Raw genomic sequence first — 22,059 nt, 5'->3', positions numbered from 1 at the left:
TCCACAGAAAAAAAATAAATGCAGTGACTCAACCTTACTAATAATGAAAGAAATGCCAATTAAAACCAACAGGTTCTATTTGTATTGTTTGCAAAGATAGTTTGATAAAAAGGTTTTAAGATAATATTTTCTTATGTAAGTAAAAAAAAAAAAATCAAAACAACAATATATGCCATGAACCAGGACAACTAGTAATTCTAGGTCCCGAGTGGAAACGGCGCGGAATTAAGAAAATAGGCTTAGAGGGAAAGGATGGGCTCGGGAAGCCTCTGCAATGCTGATGGCAAGAACAGAGCGTGCTCAACATCCACTTCCTGCTTTCTTTATAGGGCAAAGTATAAGGCCATTAGCAAATCACTGAGATCTCTGATCACATTTCCAAGGCAACCCAAGAATTCTACCAAGTGCAGAAAACCCCCACCATATATAACATCTTAACTTCACAAGACAAAGGATAAAAGAAACTTGCCTCCAGTCTTTCTGCAGGACATGGGGGGCAGGATGAGTATAAACAATCCAGCACCATAGCAAAAGAGCCTTTAGCAACTTCACAGAACAAGTGAGGTGGGGAATTGGGCAGACTGTCAGCTTACTACCAGTTCCCCACACCTCAGTCCCCCAAAAATATAAACTGCAAAGACCCCGTTGGCTCTCAGTCCCCAACAAATAAAGGCCAGGTCAAGGAAGATGAGTTATTAGACTAAGAAAGCACTCACTACCTGAAAAGTGGCTGTCAAATCAGGATTATGAAGTCACAAAACTCAGGAAAAGCTGATTGGTCAAGAGTATCAAACTTAGGCCAAGGAAGTTATGAACCATAAATGTACTAACATTAACAAGAGATTGATGTGGACATAGATGACTGAAAGTTGTTATTTAGGTAGAGTAACAGTGGTGGAAATTAAAGACTGAGGTGGAAGGAAGAAGTGACCTAGGTTAGGGCTAATATGACCCTGGCAGGTTTTGTTTATTTTGTTTTTTAAATGATCAGGTTTGAGCCTGACCAGGCAGTGGTGCAGTGGATAGGGCGCCAGACTGCCAGACTGGAATGTGGAGGACCCAGGTTCGAGACTCCGAGGTTGCTGGCTTGAACGCAGGCTCACCAGCGTGAGCACAGAGTCACTAGCCTAAGCGTGGGATCGTAGACATGACCCTGTGGTTGCTGGCATGAGCCAAAAGATCGCTGGCTTGAAGCCCAAGGTCACTGGCTTGAGCCCAGGGTCACTGGCTTGAGCAAGGGGTCACTCACTCTGCTGTACCCCCCCCCCCCGTCAAGGCACATATGAGAAAACAATCAATGAACAAGCAATCAATGAACAACTAAGATGCCACCATGAAGAATTGATGCTTCTCAAAAAAAAAAAAAAAAAAAAGAATTGATGCTTCTCATTTCTCTCCCTTCCTGTCTGTCCATCCCTATCTGTCCCTATCTGACTCTGTCTCTGTCAAAAATAAATAATCAGGTTTGAGCCTGTTTAAATGCTGTTGAGCAGGATAGAGAGAGCATAGTGGGTAGGGGTGAAAGGCAGAATACAGTGGAGAGGTCATTGCAACAGTGGGAGTGCAGAAAGAGAAAGCCCTGAAATGGGTATCATCAGACCTAGTTTTTATTGTTTCAGTTCTTTGACAGTTGCTTTATCTATAGCAAGAGTTGGTAAGCTTTTTTCTGTAAAAGGCTAGATAGTAAATACTTAGTCTGTGTGTATGATAGGGTCTGTGTCACGTTTATTCAGCTGTACTCTTTCTAATAGGAAAACAGCCATAAGCAGTAGGTAAATGAATGGGTGTGTCTGTTAAACTATGGACCTTTGAGTTCCATATAATTTTTAAGCGATATTAAATATTATTCCATTTCTTTTCAGTCGTTTATCTTGTGGACCCTACAAAAACTAGTTAGCGAGCTGGATTAGGCACACAAGTTATACTTTACCAACACCTGTCCTATCAAATGAAAATTTGGACTAGAAGATAAACACATAAAAGAAATACACAGTTTGTGAATTTAATCTCACTAAGTGTATATTTAGTTCATCAAATGTATGATCTGATTTAAGCTTTTGTTTATTAGAAATAAGTCCTCGTTTCAACTAGTTAGAATTCTGAAGAACTCAGAATGAATGTGTTTGTGACTCAAGTTCTAAGGCTGCTGTTTAGTCATCATTCAGTCTTCAGAACTCTTCCCTGAGGTGACTAGAAGAGGAATGGTTTTGCCATATCTGCATAACATTTTGTTACAGAAATTTATTTACTATTTTAAAATAGACATTTTTTACTTCAGTATATTTAGGGATGAAAAATAAATGGAAAAATTAGTATTTAGTACAAGTAAAAGGTAATAGTAAAAAGTTAAAAGTGAACAATCTTGTTCGCCAGAAAAATCCTGAAACTGAGGCATTGTTTCTTTTTGTTAAAAAGAGAAAGAACAGATTTTTAGAGATGTTAAAGGTAAGTTAACAAACTGATTAGTGGAAAAATTTGAAAGAGGACTCAATAATGCTTCATGTATCTGTAGTCATCCTGAGCTGCCTTATGTTAGGAAACCTTTTTCATAACTGATAGTAGTTAAATCTTATTAATAGAACTCTGAGACTCTCTTAAGCTCAATTGAAACACCAAGTACTGCTTGGTTTTTATTTCTATTTACAAAGTACTGTTATATTAAAGACTCTTTAATAGTAACTAGTAACGAGGTAAAAAGATTTTGCAGATTCAGTTAGTGATCGCTAATCTATTACCAGACATCTCAACCATTCATGTCTTTAATTTTTAATGATAGGCTTAGAAAGCAAAGTACAAATACTCATTTAAAATTGATTTTGAAAAGATTAAGTCTTTCAACTTGGTTACTTGACATAAAAGGGATGTATTCCTTTGCCACTAATTTGTGTCTGAATAATGCACACAAAGTAATACACTGTACAGGAAATTAGTAACTTCTCTAAGGTTACCAGTAATTGGTTTGCAGAGCTAGAATTAGAACGAACATCACTTGCCTTGTAACATAGTTAACTTTACAATACTGTGCTTCTTGACAAAACTCTGTAGCTTGGCTAGAGGGTTACACTAATGGTTAATTATGTGCAGTTACTGTGGTGTCAGATTTTGAGACCATGTGAGTTACTTGATGTTATTCTTAGTTGCAGAGAAGTTAGGTGTTTTGCCGAATATTATAACATTGTTAACTAATGGTAGAACCAAACTTTGAACTATTACGATTTTTTGCCTTTCTAAGGAAAACTCATTCTTAATCTGTCTATAGTATTTGGATCTGAGTTTTCTTTTACAAAGTGAGACACAACCTCACTCCCAGAAATTTCCAAGCCGTTTTTCTTACCCCTTTAGCTTTTTAGTTCCTTCATACTTTTTTTTCTTTCATCAATGTGAGCACCTCTATCTAGCATAGCATACTGTTTATAGAAAGCAATGATAGTGGATGTCCTTGTTTTAGTCTTAATTTGAGGTAGCGTTTCTGAACAAATTGAATTCCATCAGTCATTATTACTACTAGAGAAGCATTTTATAAGAAACCATACATCTGAAATATCATTTATCTTCCCTAAAATATAATTTATTTAAAAGCAATATTGAGAATTGTCACAGCATGTGGCCCTTCAAGTAAAGTATAATCAACTGATAATTGTATACCTTTGTGTGCTGTAGGTAGAGATCGTGATTTATTGAAGAGGTTTTTTGTTTTGTTTTGTTTTTTGTTACATAAGTCATTCTAAATAAATTGTCCTCCCTTTCTCCCGTTATAAAACTACTAGGTGATTGTGGCAGTCTTGGTAGCTGTCTCTGGAGCTGGTAGATCTTAAATGTATTCCTATTAGAAGTCAACACCACCAATGTCAATCAGTGTGGTTAGATGAGAGACTGATTTTCTTTTCTTTCTAAAGGTGTCTTTCCATTCCCTATTGTGACCCACGATTCATTGGGAAATTGCAAGATCACCTTTCAGAAAGGGAAGAAGGAAGAGTGGGGGTTAGAAAATCCTTTATGAACCTTCTGTAGAATCTTAACCTTTGTGATCCGTCTGTGGAATTTTGACAGCTCATACTTTGGATTATGATCTAACGTTTGAGCTAAGCAGTTGATAGAGACCTGAGGGCCCATGAATTATATTATGAAATGGTATGAAAAACATACATGTTTATGTGCACATGTGCTCCTTACCTGTTTTTTAGTATCAATATGAGTTTTACCTGAAAGGTTAATCAGTCAGTAGGGATGGGGGGCGGTTTGGGAAGAGAAGGAAAGAGGAGAAGGAATTTGCTATTACTAGTGTGACAATAGATGATGTCTTAAACCAGTTCTAGAGTGATACTTAGAAACAACAGTCAATGAGTGACTGTTTTAGGCCATCAATTATTGGAATAGTCATACAATAGCTGACTTACAACATTCATAAGTTTCTTCCAAAGCCAGAGATTCTGATTTAGAGAATATTGTCTATCCACAGAAATGTCTAAAAAAATACTGTAAGAAGTAGAGTAATTTGGCAGGAATTTTTTCAAATGTTAGCAAAAAATTGGTGTTTGGAAGTTATTAAGCTTTTCGGGAACCCAGAGACTTTTTGTTACCCAATTACGATTGCATCAATTACAAGGAAAAAGTCTATTTGAAACTACGAAATAAATATTTAACCAAGCAAATTGAGATTGAAACCTGTTGCGAGTGTGACCAAGAATGTATCTTTACTTAATCCCAAGTAAGAACTTTTAGATGATTTTACTTCCATTGCCTCGTATATTTATTAACCTTTTGCTTAATAACTTTGGGCTGATTTTAGGCTACCAAAAAAAAGGATATGAAAGAGACTGATAAACACAAGACACTGTGGAAAATGAACTCAACCAGTGAACCTCAATTAGTTACTGGTATAGAAGACAATCCTTTGAAGAACTTCACCATTCCCAAGATCAGGAGGACAGCTGAGAAAGGTAATATTTCTGTGGAAGATGGGGTTATTTTGTAACTATTACTACATTTTTCTGATTCTTGGGGGGTTTTTTTTAATATTTAAAAAAAAATTTTTTTTGTATTTTTTCTGAAGTTGGAAACAGGGAGGCATTCAGACAGACTCCCGCATGCGCCCGAACGGGATCCACCAGGCATGCCCACCAGGGGGTGATGCTGTGCCCATCTGGGGCGTTACTCTGTATGCAACCAGGGCCATTCTAGCGCCTGAGGCAGAGGCCATGGAGCCATCCTCAACGCCCGGGCCAACTTTGCTCCAATGGAGCCTTGGCTGTGGGAAGGGAAGAGAGAGAGACAAAGAGAAGGAGAGGGGGAGGGGTGGAGAAGCAGATGGGTGCTTCTCCTGTGTGCCCTGGCCGGGAATCGAACCCGGGACTTCTGCATGCCAGGCCGACACTCTACCACTGAGCCAACCGGTCAGGGCCTAATATTTTAAATTTTTTTTAGTGAAAGGAGGGGAGGCAGCGGGACAGACTCCAGCTTGCATCCTGACCGGGATCCACCCAGCAAGCCCACTAGTGGGCGATGCTCTGCCCATCTGGGGCCATTGCTCCGTTGCTCAGCAGGAACCATTTTTTTAGTGCGTGAGGCAGAGGCCACGATCCAGCTTCAGCACCCGAGGCCGGCTTGCTTGAACCAATCAAGCCATGGCTGTGAGAGGGGAAGAGAGTGAGAGAGAAGGTTGGAGAGGTGGAGAAGCAGATGGTCACTTCTGTGTGCCCTGACTGGGGCTCGAACCTGGGACATCCACATGCCAGGCCAATGCTCTACCACCAAGTCAACCAGATAGGGCTGAGATATCTTGACAATACCGAAATGACTGAGCTGTGATTTAAAAATTACGTACTTTACCTACCATCCAGGAAATCTCAACTTGAATGAGAAAAGTTAATCAACAGATGACAGCACAATGATAAAACAAATACCAGAATTATCTGATAAGGCTTTTTTCCCCCTGTTGATTTAAGAGAGAGGAGGGGAGGGCAAGAGAGAAATACCAACATGTTGTTCCACTTCGTTCCATTCAGTTGTGCATGCATTTTTTGCTTCTCATATGTGCCCTGAATGGGGATCAAACCCGTGACTTCAGTGTGCTGGGATGACGTTCTATCCACTTAACCACCCAGCCAGACTTTTTTTTTCCAGCCAGACTTTTAAAGTTTCATATTTGCATTTATATCGGGAGTAGGAAGTCTATATTACTGTTATAAAATCTTAGATATAGATTGTTGCCTCTAGATGTTAATGAAAGTCTCAAGTACTTGGTTATTTTGTGTCTTAGATATACAGTTGTCATTGTACAAGGATGTAATTTTAAATACAGTCTCGTCTTTTTCTTTTTCCTTAGTTTACTTATCCCCTTGTTTCACCAATACTAGAGAGTATAGTTTTATACATGATATTCTTAACCAGTGCCGACTTGATGAGAGGTGTGACCTACAGACATCATGGCAGTTTGGGGATACAAAACTGGTTCACAATGAGGATCTGGAAAGAAACTTCACTGCTAAGAGGTGAGTTAGTGTGACCTAAAGAAGTTTGAGGTTTCCTTTTGTTTCTTTTTGCTCTGAAGTCTTACATCAGCGGGTCGCGACCCCGGCGGGGGTCGAACGACCAAAACATAGGGGTCGCCTAAAGCCATCGGAAAATACATATTTATTATACAACACATTTTTAAATAAAACATGTATTTCCGATGGCTTTAGGTGGCCCCTGTGTTTTGGTCGTTCGACCCCCACGGGGTTGCGACCCACAGGTTGAGAACCGCTCTTACATGAATTTGGTATTTCTACCATTTGAGGTTTGGGAAACATGTATTACTAAGAAAATAAGTACAGATTGTTTATTCATTATTTGGTTGCCTTACAGCCTTTTGTAGTAGTGAAAAGCTAAGTGTGAGATTCGATTAGTAAGTTTTTATAAGTTAGGTATATTTTAAACCTAATCCCTAATTTTTTAACCTTGTTGAAGTTTTCAGAAGTGTACAGCAATCAGCACATTCATTAAGGAGTAATTTTGAAGATGCCCTGTACCTCCTGCAATACAAAACAGCAGTTAAACTATTTAGAAAGTAACGTTTCTTTCTTGACTCAACCCTTTAGAGACTGAGTTGATGTTTTTATTAGGCAGGATTGTACCTTTTTCTAACCATTCCACTAGAAACACTGTTTTGACACCAAATTATTATTTTTTGATTTTAGAGAGAGGAAGAAAAAGAGAGAAACACTAATTTGTTATTCCACTTATATTTTTATACATTCATTGGTTGATTCTTGTATGTGCCCTGACTGGGGATTGAACCCACATCCTTGGCATATCAGGATGATGCTTTAACCAACTAAGCTACCCTGCCTGGGCTTTTTGACAATTTTTTAAAAATACCTTTTCTCCTTTTTGGGAAGGCACATTCTATTATGTTATTTTGATAAGAATCAGAGCATATGCAAGTTCTTAGAGTAAATATTTTGTATTTATAGTTGTAGATCTTATGTGAACAAAATTTAGTTTAGCTTTTTCATTATCTGAACTTGCCTCCTTCGCCAATCTGCATTTATCTCGAAAGCTGATGGACTTACCCTGAGAACTCATTTTGAAATGTTTGGGGTTTCCATTTTTGTTTTAGAATTAATTCCTCTTGATTCACACATGCTGCCCCATTCAGTATTATTTCAGGAGAACTTCTGGAAATGACAGAATTGGTGACATATTCTTTCATCTAAAAACCAAAGTTTTGAGCAGAAGTAGAATGGACTGGATATATTATGCCTCTCTCTGATTGAAGTAACAGTTTGATCAAAAGTGCATTCCCGGCCCTGGCCGGTTGGCTCAGCGGTAGAGCGTCGGCCTGGCGTGCGGGGGACCCAGGTTCGATTCCCGGCCAGGGCACATAGGAGAAGCGCCCATTTGCTTCTCCACCCCCATCCCCTCATTCCTCTCTGTCTCTCTCTTCCCCTCCTGCAGCCAGGCTTCATTGGAGCAAAGATGGCCCCGGCGCTGGGGATGGCTCCTTGGCCTCTGCCCCAGGCACTAGAGTGGCTCTGGTCGCTGCAAAGTGACGACCCGGAGGGGCAGAGCACCGCCCCCTGGTGGGCAGAGCGTGGCCCCTGGTGGGCGTGCCGGGTGGATCCCGGTCGGGCGCATGCGGGAGTCTGTCTGACTATCTCTCCCTGTTTCCAGCTTCAGAAAGAAGAAAAAAAAAAAAAAAAAAGTGCACTCCCGGGCCCTGGCAGCATAGCTTCGTTGGTTAGGTTGAGCATTGTTCACAGGCATGCCAAAGTCGCAGGTTTGATCCCCAGAGCACATGCAAGAGTCATCCAATGACGACACGAATAAGTGGAGCAACAAATTGAATTTCTTTGTCTCTTTCTTTCTTCCTCTCTAAGAATCAATACATTTTTTTAAACTTGTTTTAATACATATTTTTTTTAAAGTGAAAAAAAATTTGTTCTCTTTCATAATGCCCTCCCCCACCACATAACACTTAATTTTCAACCAGTCATTTTTCCTTGTTAGTGTTACAGAAAAGTTTAAACAGCTACTTAACAATACAAGATACTTTAATTTAGACATTCTAAGTGACCAAGAGGTATAGGATATATTGCTTTCTTGCCCAGCTAAACAAACTCACTAGTTTCCCACAGAACTTTCTACTGGCTTTCTAGGACTAACTATAGTATATGGGTTTTGTCTGATTCCCCTGCTACATTGTGAGTTTTATCTTACTTGTTTTTGTGTCCATAGTATAAAACTGGGTCTGGCAACACAGTTTTCACTTAGTTGTTAAAGTAGGTTGAATTTTGATTTAACCTAATTTTATATGTTTTTAAAAATGAGTGTTAGTAGGAAGTGCCCTGCAGTAGTCTTAAGGCACAGGTAGAAAAGAAAAATAAAAGGGAAAGTAAATAGGAATGGTTGCAGAATAATAGAGTAATAAACTGAAATGGAAAGTAGTAATAACGTTGACTGCCTCTGGCTTTTCTTTTTATCACTCCCCTTAGAGGAGTGTATAAATCTGTGGTCTCAGCAAAAGAAAGCTCCAAAAAGATACCAATTTCCACTTCTTACCTGCATTCCATCTACCACTCCTTAAGTGTGAAAGCAGCAAACCATATTAATCCAAATGTCTGTGTATCTCATCGTTCATTAGACATTTGAGTGTCTACCGTGTCAGCTATTGAGTGGACCCTTGACCAGTGTTGGGGTTAAGGGCACTGGTCACCTCGGCAGTCAGAAATCCTCACCAGCTACAGCCGACCCGCCTTGGATGCAGATTCCGGCTACAAGTAGAGAATACTGTATTTGATACCCTCAGAAAAATGGTTTCTCCTCAGCCTTAAAGAATTTCCATTCTAATGGAGATGTCCAGCTAAATATAAAATATAATGGTATAATAAAGACATAGATGCACAGATGAGGGATTGATTATTCTTCTTAAGAGTCTCGAGAGATGTTCTGAAGAGTTAAGAAACTCAAGCTGGTCTTGATGCATAAAAGGAAAACTGCATTCTTGAGGTCATGGCCTTGTTTGTGTCAGTTTGGTCCTTGTTTTAAGATACGTTACCTTTAAACATTCTAAACATGTATGAAAGGATAACATTTTAAAGATTGTCAGTATCTAGCTTGATACTGTGGTTGAATTTGTGCTTGACATCTGTTTTCACTCCACTCCAGGTGAGTAGTCTGGGCATGGTTCATTTTGTGACATCTTAGGACAAGCGGCGCAGGCCACCAGCCATGAAAACTGAGTACATCCAGTACATGGCTGGAGGAAAAAAGATAAATAACCGTTAGAAATGTAGCAATATTTTCCACTGAACTCTATGTACCCAGATCAAGGAAGCCCCTACCCTAGAGACTTAGCCAAGAATGAGGTCAGCTAACCGCACCTCTCCCGCCCTTGTAAACGCTACTTGCTTGCTCAGCCTAGATAGCCACCCTATAAAAAGGAGCCATTTTAGAAGCTCGGGGCTGCAGTGTTCCCTTGCATGGGTTGCCTGCAGTCCCTGCTCAGGTTTGCAATAAAACTTATAAAATTCACTTTGGGTTTGCTGTGGTCTGTCTCCTGAGATGTAACACATTTCATTCACTTTATGTTCAAGAGTGGGCAGAACTAAATCAGTTTGGGCCAATGACACCCTTGAGGACAGATTGGACTGGGGTGTGTGGGGGGAGCAGTCGTTGGGAAAGTAAAAGCCAGTCGCACGTGAACAAGGAAGCACGTTGCTTGAGCTGTGACAGCACTCGTGGGATAGGGAGAGACCAGTGTTTGGATACTCTAAGGCTGAGAGCAGCAGAACAAAGATGGGAAAAAAATCAGAATTCTTCAACGTCTGCAAGAATTCTTCAACGCCTTGGAATCATCACTCTAATAAAGGCTGCCTGGTTTCTGAATTTCTTTTTATAAGAAGTTAACTTGTTTTTAAGCCTGTTTGAATGTCTATCTGTATAGCATTCCAGCTGATACTGAATTTGGTACTGGGAAAGGGGTACTTGAATAAGAGATACTAAAATGCAGATTTAACCTGGAAAGAGAACAGTAAGGAACACCACTGGGAAGTTAGTGATATTCCCTTATACTTGGGGACACAGACCATATGCTTCATAGCGCTGTGGTTTGGGAGGAAATTGTTAAAAAAAACAATTCAGAATACTGAAGTGCTTTGTCTATTTTGTGCTTAGATCTAAGAAGCTTTTAAAATTCAGGCATGGTCAGAAAGAGCCTTTCTGTTTATGGCTTAGTTTCACAGGTCGGCTTGCAAAATTAGCTTGAAAGAAAGAATTAAACTTTTCCGGGTTTATGTGAATATTCACTTAAAAGGAAAGAGATGTAATGGGAGATAAGTATACCAAAAAGCACAAATATGTTGCCTTCTGCCTTGCCCAAATATCTCCTTTTGAGCACTTTCCACCTGGTAAATAGAACTACACATGTTTTTATAGTAAAGGTATATTTTAAATGCAATCTGGTGGAAGGAATTGATTGTATCAAGTTGGGGTGCAATAAGTAAGGACCACTACAAGTCAGGGCTTTAGGGGATGGAAAAGTTTGAGAGGCTTGTTGCCAGGAGACAGATTGCTAATCACAATTACTATCTAAACAAGATCTTGTTATAGTTACTAGCCTTAGGAATTTTGAGGCCAAAGAATCCTAGCTACTTCTTTCTAGAAGGATATACTTTGTGCTAAGGGCCAATTACTGCTGACCATTTTTGTGTCATTCTTCACGTTTCTGAATGTAATTGTAGTTATCCTATATATTATACACCAGTGTATTCTGGGTGTAGACAACTACTTCTTATAGCCATCTATTGCCAAAATGGATATTGACTGTATGTTTCTATACCCACACCTGTTGGAAATGAAAGCATATTACTCACATCATGAATCTGAAGTTAGATGAAATAAATAGATGAGACTTTGGGTTACTCCCTTTGGTGAAGTGGACAGAAGGTGTTTGGTGTGAGCATGAGCATTTTTGAAAGTATGTGTGTTGGAAGAAGGATGTGTATAAAGAGTAATCAAATGAGTAGACTAGTCGTCCTGATAATTCTAAATCATCTTACATAGTTAGACTAAACTATTCTTCGTACCATTACCCTTGCCTTTACTGGTTTACTGATGTTCGAACCTGCTTACGGATATGTTATGGATATGTTAAATAAAACTTTCTCTATTGAAACTTTCTTGCCCTGGCCGGTTGGCTCAGTGGTAGAGCGTCGGCCTAGCGTGCGGAGGACCTGGGTTCGATTCCCGGCCAGGGCACACAGGAGAAGCGCCCATTTGCTTCTCCACCCCTCCGCCGCGCTTTCCTCTCTATCTCTCTCTTCCCCTCCCGCAGCCGAGGCTCCATTGGAGCAAAGATGGCCCAGGCGCTGGGGATGGCTCTGTGGCCTCTGCCTCAGGCGCTAGAGTGGCTCTGGTCGCAACATGGCGACGCCCAGGATGGGCAGAGCATCGCCCCCTGGTGGGCAGAGCGTTGCCCCATGGTGGGCGTGCCGGGTGGATCCTGGTCGGGCGCATGCGGGAGTCTGTCTGACTGTCTCTCCCTGTTTCCAGCTTCAGAAAAAAAAAAAAAAAAAGAAACTTTCTTAAGAAGAAGGGGTTTATTGAGCCAGTGCTAGCCAGAAAAGGACCAGGTCTTGGGACATGCCATCTAAACCTCCAGGCAGCAGGGCTAGATAAGGGAAGCAGCAGGTCCACTGTCTTGGAGTTGATGGGCTTTTCAGTGTATCAGGTGGGCAGGAAAAAGATGTAAGTTGTTTTGAAAGAGTTGATATTGGCTGTACAGATAAAAGGGATGAAAGGGAAGAGGGGTGCCGTTCTGGGATAAGTGCACAGTCCGGAAGAAAGGTTTGCTCTTTAGGATTGTTTGTGGGCAACAGTCTGGAAAGTTCATGCCTGGTAAGATGCGGAGGCGCACCTGGCGGTTGGTGGCACCTGGCGGTTGGTGGCACCTGGCGGTTGGCTACTCAGCTATTCTTTTTAGATAATTGAGGAAACCGGCACCTGGAAGTTAATTCGTTAAGTTTCATCATACACTGAGGGATGTAAGCAGTCTTTTGTTGGTTTTGCCCTGCAGTTGCAACCTCTTGTCTCTTCCTTCTATCCTCCAGCCTGTTGTAATTTAATTTAGGATATCTCTGAATGTTCTCTTTTTTCTGTTCAGTCGAACACAGCTTGCTTGGAAATCCTTGCCCCCTCAAGGGGCTGTGAGCAAGGAAGCTAGTAGGCCTAGCTGCTCCTGGCCGCCCTCTTAAGACCATAAGAGGAACCATGACATAAGACAAAGTTGTGGGCAGCTGTGTTGAGTCAAGGGGAAAACTTGAGTTTCTCCTATTGTTGATGGGTTGAGCAAGTTTCTGAATCTGCTTGCAGCAGGCAACATAGTGGCCACCCCCCCAAATTCCCAGAACCTCTCACTATGTTACATTATGTGACAAAAGGGACTTGATAGATGTGATTCAGGTCAGGGACCTTCCGATAGGCGATTATCTTCAATTATCTCCGTGTGCCCAGCTTAATTATATGAGCTCTCAGAAGTGTCAGAGGAAGGCAGCAGAGTGGGTCAGAGAGAGGACAAAGAATAAGGGAAGGACGAGAGGAATTCATCCTGCCTTTGCTGGCTTTGAAGCTGGGGAAAGGTGTTATGAGCCAAGGAAAGCAGGTAACTTCTAGAATTTGGGAACAGCTTTCAGCTAACAGCCAGCAAGGAGACCAGATGTCAGTCCTCCAACTCTCAGAAACTGAATTTTGCCAGCGAGGAGATAGATCCTCCCCTAGAGCCTGGAGAGGACCACAAGTCCAGATAATACCTTGATTTTAACGTAACGAGGCCCATATTGGGCTTATGGACTACATAACCATAAGATAATAAACTTGGTTTGTTTAAAACCATTACATCTCTGGTCATTTTTTACAGCTGCAATAGAAAACTAATACACTACTTTATATCTGGACTTTTTGTGTGCCTTAGAAAATCTCCCTTTTTTTTTTACAGGTTTATTGAAATAATTGACATAACATTGTATAAGTTTATGGTGTACAGTGGGATGATTTGATACACATATAATATAGCGTATTGCAAAATGTTTGCCACAGTAAGGTAACATTCTATACCTCACCTAATTACCATTGTGTTAGTGTAATAAGAACATTGCAATTCTATTCCTACAGCAGCTTCCATTTACAATACAGTATTATTGTTTACTTCACTCACCATGCTGTCTCTTAGGTCCTCGAAACGTACGACTGAAAGTCTATACCTTCACCAACATCTCTCTGTTTCTATGAGTTTGATGTGTTTATAATCCACATATAGGTGAGATCATAATGCTATTTGTCTTTCTGTTTCTGACTTCACTTTGAATAATGTCCTCAAGATCCATCTATGTTAAAAGGGAAGGATTTTCTTTTCTGTGGCTGGATAATACTTCAGTGTGTACGTAACATGTAGCACATTTCCTTCATCAGTCCATCTGTCGACAGACGTAGATTATTTCCATGTCTTGGGTATGGGTAAGAAGGCTGAAATGAACACGGGAATGCAGATATCTCTTTGAGATAGTGATTTCATCTCCTTCAGATACTTACTCAGAAGTGGAATTGCTGAATCATATGGTAGTTCTGTTTGTACTGGACCAGTTTATATTCACACCAGCCGTGCACGAGGGCTCTCTTTTCTCTAAACCAGGGGTCAGGAACCTATGGCTCGCGAGCCAGATGTGGTTCTTTTGATGGATGCATCTGGCTCGCAGACAAATCTTTAATTAAAATAATAATAACGTTAAAAATATAAAACATTCTCATGTATTACAATCCATTCATTTCCTACTGTTTATGTTCATGGTTGTGGATGGCTGGAGCCAATCACAGCTGTCCTCCAGGACAACACCAAATTTTTATTGGATAATGCCTAACGTACATGGGTCGTCGTATGGCTCTCACAGAATTACATTTTAAAATATGTGGCGTTCATGGCTCTCTCAGCCCAAAAGGTTCCCGACCCCTGCTCTAAAACCTCATCAGCACTTATCTTGTCTTTTTGAGAATATCTTGTGAGATGGTAACTTGTGGTTTTGATTTGTATTATATTTCACTGATGATTAATGATGTTGAATTACCTTTTTATGTACTCACTGGCCTTCTGTACATTTTCTTTGGTAAAATATCTATTCAGCTTCTCTGCCTATTTTTTAAATCAGATTGTGTTTTTGCCTTGAATTGTGTGAATTCCTTATGTATTTTGGATATTAGCCCTTTACCAGATAAACAGTTTATAGATACAGCATTCCCCCCCTTCCAGTTTGTCTTTTCCTTTTATCAACTGTTATTATTTGTGGTGCAAAAAGCATTTTAGTTTGAGATAGTCTCACCTGATGTTTGCTTTTGTTGTCTGTGCTTTTGATGTCATATCCAAAATTTTTTTTGCCAAGACCATTGTCAAGCAGCGAGTTGAAGCTGTTCACTCTACCCTTTCTGTGCAGTTCGTCTCAGATTTTTGGTGCCACTGTGTTGCTGAAGTTTCTTGAGTGGACTTTAGAGCTCTCCCGGAGCTGCTTTTGTTCGTGGATAGTGGTCTAAGTATTGATCTTTGTTGGTGCCAGAGGCTGGGGCATCCTACCTCACCATTTTTGTGACACCACTACTCTTGAATCAGACTTTTCTAATTTAAACTTGGTTAAATCCCAGTATTTCTTAGCTGTCTACGCTTCATTTCATACATTGCACTTTCTTCCAGTTGGACAGTGATCACTTCTCACCAGCAGTTTGATCAGTTTGAAGACTATTAAGTTCCCTTTCAAGCTCTCCAAAGCCAATTACTTATTTTCTTTAACTATTTCCTAAAAAGCATACTTAATGAATACTTTCATTTTCTCCTCTAGGCACTGCCAGTAGCTACATCACTAGTAGCAGCATTCTTTTGTTTCCAGTTAAACTCAGACGTAATGATACTTTTGTGTTTCATTTACTCAAATTACCCATTGCCTACTATGCAAGTTATATTTAACATCTGTTCTGTAATGTAATTAACTGTGACATAGGCATTCTATTTGAGGCACTTATACCTTGCATTCTGTTGTAGTTGATGTCAGTAGATAGACATCATGGTGTCACATTTAATTATAAATTTATGGTTTTCCAGAAGATATTCAGGATTCTAATCCTGTTTCTACCACTCATCTGTTGTATTGTGTTAACTTATATGTAACCTCTTTATCCATGTAAGTTTTTTTAACTAAATTTTATATTTATTTACTTAATGTTTAGTAAAACAATGCTTTAAAAATAATGACCAACCCACAACCAAGAGTATAGCTTCATGGTTAACACTTGAGTGCTGGGTTGATTTTGAATTTCCACTCCAGAGCTTAAAGCATGTCTAAGGTTCAGGGGCTGACAAATTGTGACGTTTATTCCTCACTCATATTGCTGCATAAAAACATGAGAAAACATTACTGGAAAATTACTCTTAACTAATGTGTTTTTTTATATTTAAGATAATATAAGTATCCTGTTGGCATAGACTCTGAGGGGATTCATTTCTCTTGGTAATAGAGCACTCTGTATGTAGTGGATGGTCATCTTATCTACATTACTGTAAACACAAAAGGCTAATGGGATTTATTTTACCTATCTCTGAAATGGAAGTCTTGAGACTCAGAACTGTCATTTGACAAGCCGACAGAGATTCTTGTTCTAACTTCAAAAAGTCAGACTTTTACAAAACTTTTTAGTCCTAGAAATAGTTCTAAAGGCTAACTTTTTATTGGCTATTTTTATTATCTCAGTCATATTTAGTCCTAAATTCTTTTTCATTGTGATTCTTAAAACTACAAAGTATTTATTAGTATTATTACCAGTTTAAAACTTCAGAGGATATTTTCTACTTTAGTTATAAAGGCTTTTGGATCCCTGGGTCAAGTCTTTGCTGATACTTTTTTCATACTGCTCAACCCCTTAAGAGGACATAATATTTAGCAAGTAAGATGACTAACACAAAGAATTATTTGGCCCAAAACACAGTATAATCACTGTTGGGAAACCCTGCTCTAATGTTTGTTGTACATCTTTAACTTAATTTATCACGTTGTTCCTTCACATGCTGTCATATTTATGTGTGCATAAAAACTTACAACAGTATACTTGAGTTTCTTCCCTCCCTCCTATCCTCTGTGCTATTATTGTTAGTGTTCCCAAGTGGGAAAACATCAACTTTTTGAGCAAATACCTGGATCCTTTTACCAGGCATTGTTCAGAAAGTTAATGTTTCTCCAGATCCTAAGAAAAACCAGTTAAGAATTGGGAAAACAAAAAAGTATTATAGTACTTCTATTAAACCTTAACAATCAACATATTGATCTTAGTGTTTCATAAAGCCTACTGATAGCAACTTGAAAGCAAGTTTAAGAAATGATGACATGTGAAGTTGAAAATTAAGATTGACATTTCCAGGAACTGAGAGAGAAGTGGTCATAATCTAATCAGTTAGTCTTGCTTATAACTGTTGCCATTGGTTTTCTAGCCTTATCTATTAGTGGTGAATCATTCTTGCAAATAAAATAAATATTAATATACTAATGTGCACAGTCGACTTTATATAAATTCTGTGAGGATATTTAAGGGAATAACATATTAGTAGCATGTGGTTTTTGAGAACAATTCATTTTTTGTGGTATACACATTATTTTCTAGAATCTATAGGTTCTCCATTATGGATAATCATTTGGCATTACATTTCTGTTCCAGTGATTGAACCACTGCCATGCCCATTGCTAGTGATACTCCTCCTTTTATTTTATTATTTTTTAGGTGAGAGGAGGGGAGATAGGAAGGCAGACTCCTGCATGCGCCCAGACCAGGATCCACCTGGCAACCCCATCTTGGGCTGATGCTCAAGGACCGAGCTATTTTTAGCACCTGAGGCTGATGTACTCCAACACCACTATCCTCAGTGCCCAGGTCCATGCTCAAACCAATCGAGCCACTGGCTATGGGAGGGAAAGAGCGAGAGAAGGGGGAGATGGAATGGGGAGAAACAGATGGTCACTTCTCCTGTGTTCTCTGACCAGGAATCAAACCCGAATGTCCATATGCCATGCCGATGCTCTATCCACGGAGCCACCACAAGGGCCATGATACTCCTTCTAAGCAAGATATATAGAACTCCTTGTCTAATCTGCCAATTGGAGGGGGATGAAATATATTTTATATTTTTAAGTGGTTCTTGATTGTAGTCAAAATGTCAAGAGTATCTGTAGTTTAGAAACTTTAGATTATAATCTTTCTTGAGGATTTATCTTGCTACTAAGAAAGGAGTCTGTAATCAAATTCTTGCTTATTTCTCCCAGCTGTTATCTAGAACCCTGAAGAATAGAATTTCCTAATACTTGACCATATACATATATATGTGTCTCTCTAAATATCTGTATTTAAGAAATGCATATCTTGCCCTGGCTGTGTAGCTGAGTTCACCACGACTATGCCAAGGTTACGAGTTCAATCCCCGGTCAGATCACAAAGAAGAATCAACCATTAAATGCATAAATAAGTGGAACAACAAATCGATGTTTTTCTCTCTCTCTCTCCCCCCACCCTTCCTCTCTCTAAAATCAATTAAAAATAAAGAAATGCATGTCTTTTCCTTCATAATACAAATAAGTAAGAATGTGGACAAGAGTTGCCATGTACAATTCCAGCCCTGTCACTTTGCTACTTTGGCAAGTTTTAACTCATTGAAAATCATATTCCATATAATATTTATATTATAATAACAACTCAATTTTGGGGAGTTAAGTACAAAATGCATGTAAAGGTTAAGTCTTAACTGTGTTCGGCATATTAGCAGCGTTCAGGGAATATTAGCCCTTGTAAACATTGGCCTAAACAAAATAGAGTTCATAGTTGTGGACAAGTAGTTATCTATTTCTTGAATTTCTTCCTTCAGTGATTTTAGCCTAACTTGTTTTTATAGAACACTATCATCTCTGAATGTTATCAATAATTGTCTTGTTTTCTAACCATAGTAAGCTGAAATATTTATTTTCTACTTTAAAATTCTGTTGATATTCTCACTTAACTACATGCTGTTTGTTTGCTGTAGGTCAGAGATGCGTGAGAATGGAAGACACGGCAGAGAACTTGAAGAACATTTCTGCTTTTTAGCACTGCCTCAGAGTGATGTGGCTGAGATATATCAGAATGGGATAAGTACCCAAGCATCTACACTGAAGATATTAGGAAATCCTCTTCTTGGAATTTATATATTTCGATATGTTGATGTTTCCTTGAATTATGCTCACAGTAGAAGCATTAATGTACAAAGTATTATAATTTTTAAGGTAGGTAGCAGAGCAAACATTAAACATTGGTTTCAGTTTTGTTTTTTTTTACAAAGACAGAGAGTGAGTCAGAGAGAGGGATAGACAGGGACAGACAGACAGGAACGAAGAGAGATGAGAAGCATCAGTCATTAGTTTTTCATTGCGCGTTGCAACACCTTAGTTGTTCATTGATTGCTTTCTCATATGTGCCTTGACCATGGGCCTTCAGCAGACTGAGTAACTCCTTGCTCAAGCCAGCGACCTTGGGTTCAAGCTGGTGGGCTTTTGCTCAAACCAGATGAGCCCGTGCTCAAGCTGGCGACCTCGGGGTCTCGAACCTGGGTCCTCTGCATCCCAGTCCGACGCTTTATCCACTGCGCCACCGCCTGGTCAGGCGTTTCAGTTTGTTTTAAATTGACCTGAACATATGCATTATTAGTGGTTTTGATGTAAAATTAATTATATTTATTATTGTCATTATTGTCATCATTCAAAATTTCCCCGTATTTTTGACAACTATTGGGTGTGAGACATAATCCGAAACTAAAAAGTCAGCAAAGGCAGCCTTTATCATCTTTGTTCCTGGTGTTCATATTTTTTTGTCTCAATTGCTCCTCTTGCCTCCTCTCATTCAAATCATACTCAATGACAGAGTATTTTAAGTGCCCTTCTTCAAGACATAGGTTATAATTATTCTGGCTCAAGCTGAAGTACTAAACTCTTATTATTTTAGTTAACTGTATTATACAACATTAATTTCTTAGTTTTGATCATTTGTCCATGCTTCTGTAAGATGTTAACATTAAGAAAAGCTGGGTACAGTTATATGGCACCTTTGAACTCTTTTTGCAACTTTTCTGAAAGTCTGAGGTTACTCAAAGTTGAAAACAATAAGTCTTAAGGTTGAATCTTAAGCATCAACAAATTGGTTAAGATATATATTTTAGTTCATCGCAGCTTTTCCACGATTACTAAAATCACAGAATTTAGGCAAGATGCTCAGTTGTGTTACTTAAGATGTAAGTATATCTTTAAAATCATTGGTTCGTTTGGTATAATTTTTTATATTTTTAGACCTCAAATACTATCAAAGGCATAAAACATAGTATATTTTTCTATTTAAAAAGTAATGTATACCTATTTAAGGAAATTTAGAGCATACTTAAAGCTCCAAAAAGTCCATTAATAACCACAGCTACTTTTACTGTACTTAGTGAAAGTATTTAGTCCTCTACTTGGTCCACTGTTCATGTATTATGGATATGCATGTATAAGTGTAATTAGAATATGTTTTTACTCTTATCTGCTATCTAACTTACTCTTTTCATTGATAAAATGAACATTTCCATGTCATTAAATAAGTATTCTTCTGTAATATCCTTTTGAATGACTACATAGTTTTCTACTATTTAGCTATACCATAAATTAGTATAACATTTTTTAGTGTTGGGGTGGGCATAAGTTTTTTGGGGGAGGGTTTTGCTTTTCTATTTTTTTAATTTATTGATTTTAGTGAGAGAGGAAAAGAGAGAGAGAGACAGAAACATTGATCTGTTTTCTGTATGTGCCCTGAACAGAGATCAAACTGGCAGCCTTTGTGTATTGGGATGATGCTCAAACTATCTGGGCTATCTGTCCAGGGCAGTTTTTGTATATATTTTAAAATACTACTTTGATCACAGCTTTGGATGTGTAATGCCCGGTTGTCCTGAGAAAGGTGGACGTTTCTATCTGCAGTGAGTAGGAATGCCCGTTATCCCACGCCCTCACTAACTCTGTGTATTATGCTTCAGAAAACTCTTTGCCACTGTAATATGTTAGAGTTTATCATTGGTTTAGATTTTTTTTTTTTAGAGTGACACAGGACTGCTGTTTAAAGAGAACTAATGAGTTCTCCATATATTTGTTAATAATAATTAGGGAATTGCTTGTTAATGTTCTTTGCCATTTTCTTTCTTTTTTATTCTTAGTTGTAAGCATGATCAATTTATTAAAGCATAGTTTGAGAGTTAGGCGTTACTCTGTATAATATCCTGTCAGTGTTTTCATTTTTTCAATTAAACTTTTTATTTTGGAATAAATTTAAATTTAAATATACAGAAAAGTCACAAAAATAGTATAAAATGTTCCTGTGTACACAGTTCATCCAGCTTCCTCTAATGTTAACATTTCACATGGCACATTCATCAAAACTAAGAAACTAGCATTGTATCTGTTATTATGTCAGAAAATTCTGGAGTCTTCTTGTTTGTTGAGTCTTCCAGGTAAGTTTTTAGACTAAAACTCAAGTTATCTAATTTATCTGGGACAAAGATCATCTCTTTATTCATAATTTTTTCTTTAAATAAAAGTTAGCTTAGTATGAGAGTTTGAAGTGTTCGGTGTATTTTTATGGACTTTTTTTTTTGCATTTTTTTAAGGTTCTCTTTGGAAAAGTAAAGAAAATTCAGCCTTCCCTGGATAAAAACAAAGTTTCTCTGGATCCTTCTCCTAATTTTGATTGCCATATGTCAAGAAATATACCTTCTCGGAAAGATACCATTGAACTACAAGCCTACAATTCAGTAGTATGTTCATGTTTTACCTCATTTGACTATTTGAAGTCACATGGTTTGCATTGTACGATACAAGATTTAAAGTAACTTTCCAAAATATTAAAGGAAAATCTAATTTATTCAAAATAATCTGACCTTAATAGTGAAAGATGTTTTAATGCTTGTTTGAGAATATTAGTAGAAAGGTTTTCAAATTTATATTTAATTTTATTCAGAGTATGGTGGCTTCTTTTATTTAGACATTCCATAGGTTAATTTCTGTTTTGTAAAACATGCCAGCTTTTTTTAAACAGGACTATTTTGAAGTGATGTCATTGATCCTTAGTATTTAGCAAAGAAGAACTGACTGCTACATTAGTCATTACATGTGAAATTATAACTTTCCCTCATGTGTTGCTGAGACCGTACACTTTTCATCTATTGAAGATTAAATTGTATATAATACATATTATATATAACCACTGCTCACAGAAATTAGGGGATCAGGGAACGTGCAGATACTCCAGTACTTTCAGCCTTTTGTATAGTGCATTTTCACCAATGAGATGCAAAAGTTGGTTTTGCATCTCATTTACATAATCAACTTTCTTTGACCTGTCGTTTGCTTTTCTGATGTTCTTATTTAATAAAAAATAAAATGCGCCTGGCCTGTGGTGGCGCAGTGGATAAAGCGTCGACCTGGAAATGCTGAGGTCGCCGGTTCGAAA

The 22,059-nt window shown here is 38.5% G+C and overlaps 1 protein-coding gene across 1 annotated transcript in view; it reads left to right on the top strand.

The window, feature by feature from the left end:
* The window catches only part of TEX15 (testis expressed 15, meiosis and synapsis associated), a 58,628-nt gene that overhangs the window by 8,824 nt on the left and 27,745 nt on the right, over positions 1-22,059 (top strand). The window contains exons 2-5 of the mRNA XM_066235920.1: positions 4,790-4,940; positions 6,326-6,491; positions 18,578-18,815; positions 21,218-21,364. Of these exons, the coding sequence (XP_066092017.1) occupies positions 4,808-4,940; positions 6,326-6,491; positions 18,578-18,815; positions 21,218-21,364 (684 nt within the window). The 5' untranslated portion in view covers positions 4,790-4,807. The remainder of the gene's footprint in view (positions 1-4,789; positions 4,941-6,325; positions 6,492-18,577; positions 18,816-21,217; positions 21,365-22,059) is intronic.

The sequence above is a fragment of the Saccopteryx bilineata genome, chromosome 6 (genome assembly GCF_036850765.1).
Source record: "Saccopteryx bilineata isolate mSacBil1 chromosome 6, mSacBil1_pri_phased_curated, whole genome shotgun sequence".
Taxonomy (NCBI): Eukaryota; Metazoa; Chordata; class Mammalia; order Chiroptera; family Emballonuridae; genus Saccopteryx; species Saccopteryx bilineata.
This window is presented reverse-complemented; position numbering and strand designations above follow the sequence as displayed.